The sequence below is a fragment of the Lissotriton helveticus genome, chromosome 11 (assembly GCF_964261635.1).
Source record: "Lissotriton helveticus chromosome 11, aLisHel1.1, whole genome shotgun sequence".
In the NCBI taxonomy this organism is placed as follows: Eukaryota; Metazoa; Chordata; class Amphibia; order Caudata; family Salamandridae; genus Lissotriton; species Lissotriton helveticus.
In genome coordinates this window covers 1,067,739,399-1,067,756,461 of record NC_136072.1, presented here as the reverse complement: position 1 = coordinate 1,067,756,461, position 17,063 = coordinate 1,067,739,399, and the positions used below count along the sequence as shown (strand labels likewise).

General features: G+C 41.2%; 1 protein-coding gene across 2 annotated transcripts in view; it reads right to left on the bottom strand.

The window, feature by feature from the left end:
* Nucleotides 1–17,063, bottom strand: part of DNAH10 (dynein axonemal heavy chain 10) — a 2,445,728-nt gene that overhangs the window by 2,116,193 nt on the left and 312,472 nt on the right. For both annotated transcript variants that reach the window (XM_078667623.1, XM_078667624.1), the window contains exon 5: nt 11,005–11,120. In XM_078667623.1, the coding sequence (XP_078523749.1) occupies nt 11,005–11,120 (116 nt within the window). The remainder of the gene's footprint in view (nt 1–11,004; nt 11,121–17,063) is intronic.

The following is a 17,063-nucleotide window of genomic DNA, read 5'->3' as shown; positions in this document are numbered from 1 at the left end:
GAGGAGCTAAAAGGTAGACTAAAGAAACATGAGGAGGACATCAAACACCGTAAACAAAGAAAATTACACCGAGATTGCGGTGATTATGACAGTGGACGGATTTTGACTTATAGCCCAAAATACGACCATCTATACAAACAATTTGATTCTACCACAAGCCAACTAAATCAAACGAGTGCAGAACAAGATCTAACAGAAATAACTCCCACGAGTGGCTCAGAAACGGACACATCACAAGCTTCCACCAGTACAATTTCAGTGGTAGACATTACTAAGAAACCGGCAAATTTTTTACAGGAGTTTCGTGTGCTGAGAACACGGCACAAAAAAGCAGGGGAGACGTCACAGCAAGCAGCATTCAAACAGAATCCTACTCGAGGACGACCAAGGGGAAGAGCAAGAGGCAAGGGAGATCACGAAAGAGACGGATCAAGCTCCAGCAGAGGAGAAGAAAAGAACAACAAAAAACCAGTGGGACCAAAACGTGGGGTTTACAGAAAAAGAAGATAAAGATGGATGAACTTATGGTAAACAAAACAATCATTAATCTTTCGTCTAGAACACTCACATTTAAAGAAAAACAAACTTTGTGCTTAGGACTCACATTTTACCCTACTGAACTTTTCAACTACGCTGACACCAGGGTTGATATCTATAAGTTTGTCAGAAAGCTTAAACTAACAAAATGGCATTCTATGTTGAAAAAGAAAAATCCTAACAGCCAGGAACTCAGTGCTGAGATACCTGAACTAACTGTGGGAGACACTGATGTGTTACAAACTATCTACTCATTGGGAGGCATAAACTCCAATAATGATACAGAACAGGAGGTAGTGGGGGTACGGGAGACCAGAACTGATAGAGCAGCTAACACGTCCTTTTAGCCTAAATCAGTATTTTACCCTACTCTCCCTCACGACTCTATCGACACCTTTCATGAGGTGATAACAAAGGAACTGACTAAACTTAAACATAATTGTTCGAAACAGAGGAGAGTAAACAGCAATCTGACCAAAGAAGAGATGGATTTTATTTTCTCTTTGGCTGATGATAAGAATGTTGTATTGCGCCCATCTGATAAGGGAGGAAACATTGTTTTATGGGGGAAAGAACTATACACAAAAGAAGCTCTGTTCCAACTAAATGGGGGAAGGTTTTACTGTACAAGCAGTATGAATGAATATAATGAGAGTATTATAGAAACATGGGAACAACTCACAGAATGGCAGAATGAGGGATTTCTGTCATGGCATGAATTTAAGTTTCTTAAAAAGGAATACCCCAAACTCCCTATTTTCTACCTTCTACCCAAGGTCCACAAAAATGCAATAGATCCTCCAGGAAGACCAATTATATCATCGATAGGGAGTGTAAATGAGAATTTATCTAAATACATTGACCACTTTCTGAGGGAATTTGTGAGTGAATTACCTTCCTATACCAAAGATACCACTGATTTCCTGAATAAACTCGAAAACATTCAGTGGACACAAGGCGCCTTGCTCATTACTATGGACGTAAGTGCGCTATATACCATTATTGACCACATTCAGGGAATGGAAGCTAGTTACCATTATCTAAAAAAGAGAGAAATTGGTTTCCGTGAACACACAAACATGATAATACAAATGATGAAATTGTGTTTGAGAAATAACATCTTCATGTTTGATGGACAAATTTACAGACAAACCTGTGGCGCTGCCATGGGTTCAGCCTTTGCCCCAAGCTTTGCCAATCTATTTGTGGGTAAGTGGGAGGAGGAGTTGAGAAATGAAGCCAGGCTACAAAATGATTTTTCTAAAGTACTTACATGGATCAGATATATCGATGATCTGTTTGTGGTATGGGGTGGTACAAAAGAAGAAGCTATCTGTTTCATTGAGAAACTCAATAGGAACATATATAACATACAACTCACATACACCATAAGCGAAGATCATGTAGAATTTCTGGACACTGAAATAAAAGTGAAAGATGGCAGATTAGTGTCCAGTCTACATAGGAAAGAAACAGCTGGTAATAGCCTCCTACATGCCCTGAGTGCACATCCTGATCCCTTAAAGTGGAGTATCCCCTACGGGGAACTACTCAGAGCAAAAAGAAATTGTAGTGACATGGAAGGGTATATCCTAGAACAGGAAAGCATGTTAACTAGGTTTCGAGAAAGAGGATACCCGGAATGGGTTTTGGAAAAGGCTGTTAAAAAGGTCAAAGAAGTAGTAAGATCAGACACACTCATTTCCAAACCCATGATTGAGATCGAATCTGACACACCTAGAATCATAAACACATACCATCACAAATCTGATAAAGTCCGCAAAATCTTAACAGATAATTGGAATATTCTCAAGGCGGATACCATCATAGGGCCTGATCTTAAGAATAGACCTCAGATTACCTATAGAAGAGGAAGGAATTTGAGGGACATTTTGGTTAAAGGTGACATATCAGACAACAAAAAGCAACATGTGCAAGGACTCAAAGGATTTTATCCTTGTGGGTACTGCAGGGCATGTAAAGCAAGCTATATGGTAAGAGAAGTTGAGATTCCGGGCCAGAGTGTGAAACGTAAAATCAAACAATTCCTCACTTGCAATTCATGTTTTGTGATTTATGTTCTTGAATGTCCGTGTAAAATGAGGTAAGTGGGCAGCACCACCTGCCCAGCCAAAAAGCGCATTCAGGAACATTTGAGGGCTATAACCAATAAAGATATACACTACCCAGTTGCTCGACACTTTGAGGCAGTCCATCAATCTAACTCCTCTCTACTTAGATATTTTGCCGTTGAACAAGTCAACATTGGCAAAAGAGGAGGGAACAGAGTCCTAGCCCTAAGAAAGAGAGAGTCCAAGTGGATCATGGAACTGGAAACCAGATATCCTGGAGGCCACAATTTGGATGAGGAGCTGTCAACCCACTTATATGAACAATAATCTACGATTTAGTCTTATCTAGACCTAATCCTAGATCTGATGAATAACTGAACTTATATGTACAGAACTGCATCTATTAAGTATGTTTGATTGTTAAATGATTTATTTTAAAGATATATTTTAATGTTGTGCATTTGGTCTCTTCTAGGAGAAAAGGAAGGGAGGCATCACTCTTTCGTTAAAGTACTGCACAACTTCCCTACCCTTTTCTTCGAGGAAGAATGAAGTCACTCACTGGGTTAAGATAAGGAGCACATTTCACTTTTTTTAAATTATTTTCACTGTCTGTGAACAGATGTTGCGATCATATGAGCCCTATGGGCTTATAGGTCTTCGAACTTGTATAAAAACAACACAGAATTGGGAATTGACAGTAATACTATCGCTTCTTCAAGGAAAGGATTGTGATAACAAACAGATGTTTGCATTCAGTAAAAGGGAAAGATATTAGGAAGTAAGGCACTAGACCTTACAGAATCCCTGTATGTTCTCTGATATCCCAACAGTATCACTTGTATGTTTTATGATTATGGCACTAGTTCCTGATATATGATGTTGCTGATGAAGTAATTCAGTGTGGACATAACATCTAAAAGGCATTTGCTCTTTGCTAGATATATGATGTACTTTCTTTACAATGACATAGAAATGTATATCTGAATGCTATTTTACATCACTCCAATATGGCCGATCCTATTACACTGTTATACTTCAGGCCTGAATTTGAGGACGTCTTTGCTGTCAGTTACACTCTTGACTGTCTGTGTTTATTTATACAAGCAGAGCACTGTGTTAGGTAACGTGTGAACAAGACACACTTTGTGTCGAAACGCGTAACGTTTTCTTTGAGAAATAAACTAAGTTGAATCTGTACCACCGAGTGCGCGCTTTGCTTACCAGCAACCTTGGATTGAACATTAATTATTCCGCAAAAGGGTTCGCCGTTTACGCGCCACCTGACTACGGGAGCGGGTCCCGGAAGGACCCTGTTTGGTTTCATGATATATATATATATATATATATATATATATATATATATATATATATATATATATATATCCACACACAAAGAGTTGCCTGGAATGAGGAAGCACACACGGAAGCTGCTCAATATCCCTACTTTAATGGGGGAAAGGCACGCAATTACAGCAGGAAAAATCTCGCTCTGAAAGTGGTTCCTTGGTTTTGCCCAACGCGTTTCATGCAAGACAGCATTTCATCAGGGGCAGCCAGGCTCAATGAGAGTTCTAGTCACGGCAGTTCATAAAGACACCTGTGATTTAATTTCCCGCCCAGGTGGGCGTGGCCACCCCGTGGCCTTCTGGATCTTGTGGTGCTTTACGTTGTTTCTCCAGTGAGTCGCCGTCTCCCAGCTCAATTGTACATAAGCGGTATTCCCCAGGTGGGTGGCGCAGATAAACCATGCCGCTTGTCATGCTCGTAATTTTTCTCCATCGGGCGCTTCTGTCCTTGAGACAAAGCGACGCTTGGCGCCTCAACAGGGCTGTACCGAGGTACAGCGGGCTTCACTCGCGGCTCAGGCTGTGCCGCACTGTATCCACACACAAAGAGTTGCCTGGAATGAGGAAGCACACACGGAAGCTGCTCAATATCCCAACTTTAATGGGGGAAAGGCACGCAATCACAGCAGGAAAAATCTCGCTCTGAAAGTGGTTCCTTGGTTTTGCCCAACGCGTTTCATGCAAGACAGCATTTCATCAGGGGCAGCCAGGCTCAATGAGAGTTCTGGTCACGGCAGTTCATAAAGACACCTGTGATTTCATTTCCCGCCCAGGTGGGCGTGGCCACCCCGTGGCCTTCTGGATCTTGTGGTGCTTTACGTTGTTTCTCCAGTGAGTCTCCCAGCTCAATTGTACATAAGCGGTATTCCCCAGGTGGGTGGCGCAGATAAACCATGCCGCTTGTCATGCTCGTAATTTTCCTCCATCGGGCGCTTCTGTCCTTGAGTCTAAGCGACGCTTGGCGCCTCAACAGGGCTGTACCGAGGTACAGCGGGCTTCACTCGCGGCTCAGGCTGCGCCGCACTGTATCCACACACGCCGAGTTGCCTGGAATGAGGAAGCACACACGGAAGCTGCTCAATATCCCTACTTTAATGGGGGAAAGGCACACAATCACAGCAGGAAAAATCTCGCTCTGAAAGTAGTTCCTTGGTTTTGCCCAACGCGTTTCATGCAAGACAGCATTTCATCAGGGGCAGCCAGGCTCAATGAGAGTTCTGGTCACGGCAGTTCATAAAGACACCTGTGATTTCATTTCCCGCCCAGGTGGAGGTGGCCACCCCGTGGCCTTCTGGATCTTGTGGTGCTTTACGTTGTTTCTCCAGTGAGTCGCCGTCTCCCAGCTCAATTGTACATAAGCGGTATTCCCCAGGTGGGTGGCGCAGATAAACCATGCCGCTTGTCATGCTCGTAATTTTCCTCCATCGGGCGCTTCTGTCCTTGAGTCAAAGCAACGCTTGGCGCCTCAACAGGGCTGTACCGAGGTACAGCGGGCTTCACTCGCGGCTCAGGCTGCGCCGCACTGTATCCACACACAAAGAGTTGCCTGGAATGAGGAAGCCCACACGGAAGCTGCTCAATATCCCTACTTTAATGGGGGAAAGGCACGCAATCACAGCAGGAAAAATCTCGCTCTGAAAGTGGTTCCTTGGTTTTGCCCAACGCGTTTCATGCAAGACAGCATTTCATCAGGGGCAGCCAGGCTCAATGAGAGTTCTGGTCACGGCAGTTCATAAAGACACCTGTGATTTCATTTCCCGCCCAGGTGGGCGTGGCCACCCCGTGGCCTTCTGGATCTTGTGGTGCTTTACGTTGGTTCTCCAGTGAGTCGCCGTCTCCCAGCTCAATTGTACATAAGCGGTATTGCCCAGGTGGGTGGCGCATATATATATATATATATTTAAATATACAAGTGTACATAACAATGTATGCATACACGATAAAAAAACTTAATTCAATTATAAATTAAATAAAAACAACATTCAAAACATTTAGGAAGGTGGGAAGGAGAGAACTGCTTGCCCCACAGCTGTATCAGCATTGCTTGTGGCTTCCAAACATTAATGCCTGCAAGACCAGGTTGCTGCTCTGCAAATCTGTTGTATAGCCACACCAGCAAAGAGGGCTGTCAAAGAGGAAACAGCTCTCGTAGAGTGAGCTTTCGCTGTTGAAGATAGTGGTTTGCCGGCTTGCTGATAGCAGAACTATATAGCAGATGATAGCCAACATGCTATAGTTTGTTTAGTAACAGGATATCCCTTCGTGATGTTCCCATATGCCACAAACAGCTGCATTTTATACACCTCTTTAGATCCAAGAGTATAAATATCTTTCCACTGGTGTTTGCGGATTTGGGAAAAAAGTTTTCAATATGACTGGTTCATTTAAATGAAAATCCGATGGGACTTTAGGGATGAAGGTAGGATTAGTATAGAGTATAAAAGGGTCCCTTGTGAATTGAAGGAATGGATGACGAAGAGTGAAAGCTTGAATATTGCTTACTCATATTGCTGACGTAAAAGCCAATAGAATAGACGTTTTCCATGTGATATATTTGAGGCGCGCTCTATGAATGGGCTCAAATGGTCCTTTCATAAGTTGTGCCAACACCAAGGCGTAGGTGGACGCCTTATTGGTAGGAACATTCTAAACAAGCCTTATAGAAATTGTTTCAGAATTCTTGATGACTAAAGCGACTGTGACCCATTATGTCACCGACATCTGGATATTGCATCGAGGGAAACCTTAATGGACGAATGGGAGAGACCAGACTTAGCCAGCTGCAGGAAAAAAGGTAGGTACTGCTCTGGAGGAGAGAGTGGATAGGATGTACCTCGGAGCTTCACACCAATGGCAGAATCTCTTCCATTAAAGCTTGTACGTTTTGATAGAGGACGGAGCTCTAGCATTCGCAAGGACCTCCCGACAGTCAGCAGGGATGGCTAAAATGGCGAACTCATAGGGCTCAGGAGCCAAGTCGACAATCGGTGAGATGTTTGGTCTGGATGGCAGACTTGGCCGTGATTCGTCATTAACATGTTCGGTAGTGGACGTAATAGAATGGGTTCGCACTCCGATAGGAGGAGAAGCTCTGTGAACCAGAACTAGCGAGGCCACCTGGGTGCTATGAGTAGTATTCGGAAAGGTTCCTTCCTCATCTTCCAGAGCACCCTTAGAATTAAAGGAATTGGAGGAAAAGCGTAAGCATAAATCTTTGACCAATTTATACACATTCCCAGACGATCCCGTTTGGGGTAGCCAGCTGGCAAAAAATCAGCCTTTGTGGTTCTGACTGGTCACAAATAGGTCTAACTTTGGCTCATACTATGATAGAAAGAGGGGATCCAACGTTGGATGGTGGAGTTCATACTCGTGGTTGGTCGAATTGGACTTGCTCAGGGACTCTGCCAGGATATTTGCCACTTCTGGAAAATGTTCCAACTGTTAATATTATCTGGTGCTAAATCCCAAATTTGTTAGCTTGCAGAGATAGCGAAGTTGATCTTGTCCCTCTTTGTTTGTTTAAATAGTGCATACTTGTAGTATTGTCTGTCCGAATTAAAATTGATGCTCCTCAGATTGTAAGAGGAAGGACTTTAGAGCCAGGAAAACTGCCTTTAGTTCCAACAGATTGATTTGTAGGGACTGTTGCTGGCTGTCCCATTTGCCCTTGGCTATCAGACCATCCAGATGCGCTCCCCAACCTTCGAGGGAGGTGTTGGTAGAAATTATGTATTCCTGAGAAACTATTAATAACGACTGGCCTGTGGCTATGTTCGGGAAGTGAGTCACCATTGAAGTGCCCCCTTCATCTGTGGTGTTATCCTTATAATAATCCACCGGAGACTGGATGGAAAGAGATGGCATTTGCATCTTATAGTAGTTCCACTCATTAGTTAGGTGTACCTCATCCAGCTCACCCTCCTCTCTCTCGTCATCAGCAGTGTGATGCTCCTGATCCTGTGTAGGCGGTGCTACAGGTAGTGGAGAAAAAGGAGGAGTAGATCCTAATATCAAGGATGGCTGTGCAGTAGGAGTTTGAGGGACTGAAGTGGCTGGTTCTGAAAGAGGGAATCTGCAGTAGTAATCTTGCACCATATGCTGTAAATTTGATACTTGGGAAACTGGCATTTGAAAGATTTGTTCTCTTTGCATATCCTGGTTAGGATCCTGAGGATAGTAGCCATACTCATCATCATCCTCCTGGCATTTTATTCGAAGGTCTGAAGGACTGCGAGCCACACCAAACATGCCTTCCTCATCAGAGTCTTCATCTTCGATTCCATAATCAAACATTTCTTCTGGAGGAATGGGAGACACCTTACTAGGAGAGGTGTAGATAGGTAAAATCACCTCATGTGAAGATCTTCTTTTAGATTGGTAAAGTCTAGCAGATAAAACAGTGTCCTGGCCCATTTGCCTCTTCATTGATGTACCATCCGATCCATTATCCTGAGTTGCTGGCAAAATCGTCGACCAAGCAAGCAACGCAGACGATGTCAAACAAACAGTCGATAAGGATGTAGACAACAGAGTTTTCATCTATGGCTCTTCCGTTGACAGCTTTGACATCGCCGAGGATCGTCAACGCAGGTCCGTGTTCATTGGCTTTGGGTACATAGATGGAGCCACCATCGATGAGGCTACCGTCGACGTGGCTACCATCGACGAGAGATTCTTGTTTTTCAAAGCAGCCACAGCAGCGATGAACAATCCGTCAACATATCTTTTAGCGATAGTCCCTTTTTTGTCTTCGACGTCATAGACGATGCGGTCGTCGACGCATGCCTCACCCTCACGAAACTATGGTCGACAGAGAAGTAGACAATTACATTATTAGTTTAGTTTAATGTGATGAAAAGGTAGACGTCATCGTCGTGGCGACATAAGTTTTCGTGTCTTTCTGAGGAGACGAAATAGTCTCTGGGAGAGACCTGGACATTGACTTTATCTTAGATAAGGCTGTAAAAGGAGTAGAGGGCACAGAACGACCCTTGTGAGAGGCAGACTCCATCTTAGATGAGGAAGGCTGGTCCTCAGATTTTAAAGAATGATGATGTTTCTTCATCACCTTAACAGACTTGGGAGACACCAACTCCACCTCACTTGACCTCTTTTTTGATGCAGTAGTTTTGAGGGAGGAACCACTATCTTCATCAAACAAAGGATTGTTTTTGGTCTTCAACTTCTGCAGCCACAGAAGGAGACGTCCCTCTCTATCACTCAAAGTTTTTTGAGAGAAGGTTCTGCAGATCTTACAGTCTCTCACCTAATGGTCAGGGTGAAGGCAGTATATACACTTCTTGTGGGGATCATCTGAGTGAAGTCTGCGTTTCCCACAGGAGTAACAATGCCTAAAAAGAGACCTTTTTGTAGAAGACATGCTGATCTGATGAAGAAACTATTGCTCAGTAGGCCAAAAGAGAAAGTACTGAGCAGAGCTCAGGGAGACTCCCTTCACACGACATGCAGTAGAAAATCTGAGTGCCTGGAGGCTCTGTGGAGATGGTTCTAGAGGGTGTTGTCGCCTGATTGGCTGAAATTTGGACCATTCCTAATGACTAGGGCGAGATATTAAAGTGAATGTTTGTTCTCTATTAACTTTAATGTTAAAGTCAATGTTAGTGCTTTTAATGTACTGTGGGACTCCCACGGTACACGGTTCAACGATGGGGAATGATTCAAGCATGTGAATCTATGAAAGATACCCCAATACTGGAGAATAATAGCAGTTATATATATTTAAAAAGAGTTTGAATTGGAATTTTTGTTTTAATGATACTCATAAAAAAAAAAATGTCCACCATCATGATTACTTTAACCAACCCGATTCTTTTTTGTTGGATATTCTTTTCTTCTTTCCTCTTTGGTCTCTGTTTCGTTGTCTTTATACACACCTTTTTCTTTGAATCATCGTTTCTTTTCCTTATTTTTTTTTTCTGGGTTTCGTATGTCTCATTTTTTCAGTTTAGTCTTCTGTTTTTCCTTTTTTCTTTTAAAATTTAGAAAGCAGATTAGTTTAATACAGAAGATGTGAAAAATTGAGGATGTGATGGCCTCTTACCTCTCGCTGTCTGTTGTATTTGATAATACAGGAGAAGGGTATACGATATCATGTGAACCATTTAAAAGAATTGTATTATGCAATTTGTAACAGGATTACCAAATGTATTTTATAATATGCTTATATTTGTTTTTTAATATTAATTGGAGGCTTACAAGGAGGTTTTCCAAGGAAACGTGTTGTCTCTGTGTTTTTGGATTACATGAATAAAGGATTTGTAAAACATAAGATGATATGAACTTTTGTGGTTTTATGTGAATAAGGAGTAAACTAAAAAGAGTGGAATCACAATGGTATGTTGCAATTAAGAAAAAGGTGGACCTCACAAGAGATAATGAAACTTAGCTTGCCCAACGAGTGTCAGAATCCATGCAGCTTCATCAAACAGCGCCAAAGTGGTAATAAAGCAAAAACAATTTCACTGGACACTGAGACAATCATAACCACAGAGTCAATGTTGCCAATTATGGAATTAATAGTTACAGCCACTCACTGTATGGTAAATTTATTTCTATGATACTTAGAGCTGTGCCTTCTGAAGTCTGTTTAGAGGTATTTCTAAATGTAGTAAAATTTCAATTGGGTGTAAAACCGCTTTTTTTTTAACTCATCCTCCTATATTGGTCCCTACCCTTTATTTTGAAAATCTGTTTCATTTCACATCCACACAGCATCCTCACTCATCAAACATAAATCATTACATTTGTTATTATTCAATACCTGCCTCTTCAATACTGAATCTCCAAAAACTAATTTAATTCTAGAGAGAATTCTTAAGCCATAAAGTGTTTCAATTATCTTACATGTATTACCTGAAATGTTGATGATGCTACTCTATGTTATTTATTGCTAGAACAGAAATAATAATGAATACGTAACCTTTTGAAATTGAATGCATATTGCTTTTCTTTTTATGGATAGTATTGTGTTAAATGTGTGATAGCCATGTCCATATATAGGTGTATTGTAAAACTTCACCAACCTTTGAAAAGACATGCTGCAGCATCAGCAAAATGTGGCCATTAAGAATGCCATACTCCAATCTTTTGGGCATAAATTCATTTGCTTCATCCATGTCAGCAAGCTCAGTGATTGATTCTAAAATTAACAGACGATTGTAAATGTATAGTCTTTTAGAACATGCTTATAGTCACATAAACCAGATATCACTGTGTATTAGGCAAATATTAATGGTTTAGAAATATTTTGTCAGATACTTTTCCAAAAGCTGTTGAATAATAAAAATGCAAGAAAAAGCACTCTAGCAGGCACAACTCGTTTGATATCTTCCAATGAAATGATTTTTTTAGCATCCCTTTCCATTCCTAGAAATGCACAATTTCCCACTTGAAATATTTGGTAATTTTACTTGACTACACTGATGAGTCCTTAAATTACAAAATAGTTTAAGATAACGATAAATTGGTAAAAGGTCTACATTTTTAAATAGAAAAGCGAGAATACCAAAATTTAGAAAGGCAAATGTTAACATAAGGAGAAAATGGAAAATATAGTTAAAATAAATAAGGGAAAGGGTCAGTCATGACTCGATAAAGGTCAAGAGTTAGCATGAAATATAGGGACAGACAAGAAACAAAAACAACATGGATACACAAGAAAAGAGGATGATCAGAGACCCTGAGACTACAGAAACTTGGACAGAGGTGACTGGGGCAGAAATACAGGGCTGGGTCCTCTAAGGCTAGTCACTGAACAAAGACCAATCAAAACAACAGTGGACTGCATCCCGCACAATTTTAGAAGCAGCATAGAAGTATTTAGATATGCAACTTCTTGGTTGTATGGGTCCCATATGATCAGTTTGCTCATCGTGTTTGTGTTCCCTACACCTTTGTTTATATTTTGCCTACCTTCCCTTTCATTTTTATTTTTGCTTATTTACATCACCTAAGATAAAGGCTCCTTTGGCAGTTTTGAGCCTTCTACAACTCCACTTAATCAGAAGTTGATCTCACCAACAGCGTAACTTAGTGCACACAACCTCTGGAGGATCTCTAGATATTGAGTTGATTAATTACCATTAAATGAGTCATTTGGGGAATGGATTTGCTCAGTACTGATATAGATGCACACTTATTTCCATACGTAAACTGTACATGCTTATCGTTAAATCCAGACATGTCTGTTTCGATGGCTATTTTCCACTCCTTGAGAAAAAGTCTGAGAAAGTCTGAGAGAGAGACAGCTGCAATCATAATCTTTGACAGAGGAACCTTCAGTGCGTTTCTCTTCTCCTCCCTATCTCCATTTTCCCGCATGAGAACCTGAAAGTCTAAGTTCCTTCAAGTTGGTGCCTGCTGCTCTCATTTGGTGGAAAGTGTGGATTAGCATCAGGTCCTGCTCATTTAAACCTCATAAGAGAGCTTGCCCAGAATGTAAAAATAGTCAGGGTCCTCTTTAAGGTAAGGATACGGATTCTGATAAGAGCTAAAGAGAATGTTAGGGTTTAAAAAACCTTTAAAAATAAAAATTTAGTAAAAGACAAAAGTTAAAAAAGCAGGAAGATTGAAAATAACACATAAAAATGTCAAGATTATAAAATGGGCTTGAGTTAGTTTTAAGGTAAGGGTACAGGTAAGATTTCTAAATATAAAGGAGCACAATAAGGTTAGGTTAAGAGAAAGGGTTAGACATAGGGTTGAGTTTATGATTATATTTAGGACTAGTGTAAGGTATAGGATGATGGGTCGAGAGGAGAAAGGGTAAAGAGAAAGGGTTAGGCTACTGGACAATATTATGGCTAGGGCTGGATAAAGGCTTCAGTTAGGCATTATGTTAGGGTAAGTGACACAAATTGAGATATCTAAATGATGAGGTTAGGGGTTGCAGTTGAGTATGCATAACAGTAAGGGGTACGTAATGGGGTTAACATCAGGGTAGGAGTTGATATCCTATTAGAATTTGATGGTCTGTGCTGGAGAGGATGTAGTTTTGCAAGCATAAAGAGCCAGTTGTTCTTGCAATGGTGGGCACCGTGTAATGTCCTTTTTTGCAGCTGAAAGAGTCCTATAAAATGTAGTGCTTGGTGGCCCTAAAGAGGATACTGAAAGCACTCAAAGGAAGATGTAACAGGATGTGTGTCTAGAACAGACTGAAGCCGCAATCTGTGTGGAGAGCCCTCAAATATCGCTCGTTTTTGTAAGAAAAAAACGTATGACCGAGCGTTCTCTGGGGCAGCACCACGAATTTGGAACGCTCTCCCCCCTAGCATTAGAAGAATTTCATCCACTGCCGCATTCAAAAAAGAAGTTAAATTGTTCTATATGGGAAAATTTCTACAATGAGTACTGACATCATTTACTCTGGATATATTCTCTCCACATCTGTTCCATTCTCACTCCAGCATCTCTCTTCACTAATTTAAGAGGACACATTTGTAACATACGTGATAGGGTGATATAATGGCGCTTCGGATATATCTGTTATACGCTTTCGCGAAATGTATTGCTGTAAAGAGTTTGTTTGTTTTCTGCAATCTATGGTTTTAAATGGTTCTATTATTGAGACATCTCTGTAAAGCGCTCTGATACCCCCGACAGGGTCATGTTCGCGCTATAAAAAACACGAAATAAATAAATAAATAAAAATCCAAGTCGCCCTTGAATGAAGGGTGAGCTCCTCCCCTCTGTGATCCACTTAAGTAAAGATGGAAAAGTTTCTGAACTGTAATCCATGTCTTCTCCCAGGAGAATACCCATTAAAGTCATAGGCCCTGAATTGTTCCACCCAAGTGTTTGTCCCAGAGTACTTTGAGAGAAAAAAAAAAAAAAATATATATATATATATATATATATATATATATATATATATATATATATATATATATATTACACACCAGCAACTCCACAAACGCCACTTCCAATCTCCCACGATCGGCGAAGCAAGAAGGGGGAGACGGACCACAGGATCTGGCTTCGGGTTAAACTTTAATGTGCAGGTTAGGCAACAACAGCACGACGCGTTTCGGGCCCGTGGGCCCTTGGTCACACATATATTATATATATATATATATATATATATATATATATATATATATATATATATATATATATTACAACTAGGTCCCCCAACGAACACAGGATCCACTGGAAGGAAATGAGGCCGCCACTCCAGTCACTTTCAAAATTCGTGAGCAAAACTTAATTTATTCTTAAGTTCTTTACAGCTTCAGTCACAGCATTAAAACCAACGCGTTTCGTTAGCTCCCAACTAACTTGATCACGGTTGTCTACAAACACTGTTTGCTGATTGTGTTTTAAAAGGGAGTTCCCACCCACTTCGGTCACATGGTTATATTCACGTTCAGTCAGTTCTCAACCAGGAATTCTGGGACATGTAGTTCTTTTACAAACTAAAAAGCTTATTTCAAACAAATGAAATTAAATTCATTCAAATTGCCCCCTTTGTTCGTTCCCGCTTATCAAATGTTATATGATTATATTTAAATTTTCAGCCTGATCATATTTGTAGCATTTAAGACATTTTATCAGCCTTACTGACATAGTACGGAGAACAGAAGGTGGGTCATTGTCCAAATTTTTTAGTCCTTTTCACATCTTGCTTATAGCCCTCTAGTGGGCTGATGTTTCTACCTGATTGTGACCTGAAAAGAATATGTCCAATTTTCACATTTCATGCGATCGAGTCTCTTGATCTTTGTCTTTGACTGTCTCATTTCTGTGAGATTCATGGGAAAAAGAAAAGTTATGGAGAGTTGTCTGAGAGGCATTCAGCTTTCATGTTTTTCATAAATGCACATAAAGTTCTTCCGACTGATTCAGTCCAAAAGGGGTCATTGTTCTAAAATTCAAAATGTGTCTTGATTCTTTCTGGCGTAATAGTTTTTCCCGGTGTCCCCCTCTGTCTGAGAGTGACATGGTTTCCAGACCTAGGAATTTTAGGAGTTTCCAATTCCCGTTGTGGTGAGTTTGTGAAAAGGACTAAAAAATCTGGACAATGACTAAAAGAACTACATGTCCCAGAATTCCTGGTTGAGAACTAACTGAACGTGAATATAACCATGTGACCGAAGTGGGTGGGAACTCCCTTTTAAAACACAATCAGCAAACAGTGTTTGTAGACAACCGTGATCAAGTTAGTTGGGAGCTAACGAAACGCGTTGGTTTTAATGCTGTGACTGAAGCTGTAAAGAACTTAAGAATAAATTAAGTTTTGCTCACGAATTTTGAAAGTGACTGGAGTGGCGGCCTCATTTCCTTCCAGTGGATCCTGTGTTCGTTGGGGGACCTAGTTGTAATTTTAAGCGGCTTTTGGTTCCGTCGCGTGAGGCAACGCACCTGCAGGCAGCGCCGCACACGGAGGTGCAAACTGAACCTACAAGTGTTGAAATAATTCTGTAAACCTCCGTGGTGCTCACCGTGATCGCTAACATGGACCCGATGGAAGCAGCAATGAGAAGGGCGTGTTGAGGAAGGAGCACCCACGCTACCCGGAGATTACGTCCGAGGTAAGAAGGGATCCCCCTCTCACGCTCCTATCACTCACACAAAAAAAACGTCTGAGACTGCATGTAATCCTTGCGGGACAAACGAATTGGTTTACTATTAAACAGAGCGGTTAAGCAGCGGTTTTTGCAGATTACGTAAGGGGAGTAACGCGCAAACTGGGGAATTAAACTGGGCAAATACCTTTGGTAACCCAGCACCTGACTTTCAGTCTAAACAACACGCGTTCCAAACACCCATGCGATATCTACTAACTGATGGCCACATTTTGAGCAATAAACCAAATAAATAAAAATTACTTATACAGCCCGTCACAGCAGCAGTAAGATGGAGCAAAGAGAAGCAAAAAGGAAGGAACACATAACGAATATGTTTGAAAGGGGAAACATGGACAAAGTTCAAAATAAACAAAGTACCACACCAAAAGATGATGTAAAAAGCAAAATCAGACATTGGGAAAGACTGAATAGGAAAGAAATCAATAAGTCCTGGGAAGCAATTGCGTTACGAAAATATCTGGAAGCTGAACGGGTCCCAAGGGGGCTCAGAATAATGTTGATGCCAAGCCAACAGGATGTAACCAACGAATTATTACAGGAGTGGGGGGCCTTCATTTTAAACTCCTCATTGGGTCTAATAAAGATACTAGTTAAACACATCGAGATTGCCCTAGAAAAAGTAAAGGATGAACTCAAAGAGGTGGAAAAAGAGCTAGAGGCTCTAAAAATAAATCCGGAAATGACCAAATTCAAAGAGGATTTGGGGAAACAGATTGACCAACATGAGGAAACTGTAAGATTGAGGAAACACAACAAATTCGTAAGAGATGCGAATGATTATGCTGAAGGAAGAATATTCACATTTGCCCGCAAGTATGACCCCTTTAAAAAACAAACAGGCACAAGATCCCCATCATCCTCCAGTTTATCCTCGATCGCATCCACTGAACCATTAGAAGAAGACCCAACACTGGATAACGGACAGAAACGATTTTTAGGGGACATGCGCCTCGTGCTCCAACAACGACAGTGGGAGCAGTATCAGGGGGCGCCAAGACAGACACGAGGAAGAGGGAGAGGGAGACCATGGCAGCCAAGACAAAGGAATCAACAACAACACCAAAAAAAAACAGAAGAGGACGGAGGTGCAAGCGCACCAAACCAACCGGTGGGAATAGAAACGAGGGCCATGAAACAGAAGAGGGGCAAATGAGTGAAGAATTACAAGTAGTTAACTTATCAAAGAGGGAAATATCACCTGCGGAAACAACTCTTTTAAAAAAAGGCATCAACTACTGTCCAACGAGAAAAATGGACTTGGCACAGACGAGAATAGACTTGTATCTATACATTCGGAAAATCAAACTGGCCAAACATTTCTTGGAGAGAAAAAATAAACCTCAAATCAACAGAACCCCACAGAATCCATCCTCCAAACTAAATGTAAAAGATGCCGACAGTTATCTGACACTTCTGAATTTAAATGTGGAAGAGGAAGACGAAATATCACTAGAAACAGTGATACCACAATTGGGAGCAGGAACAAGCACAATGAA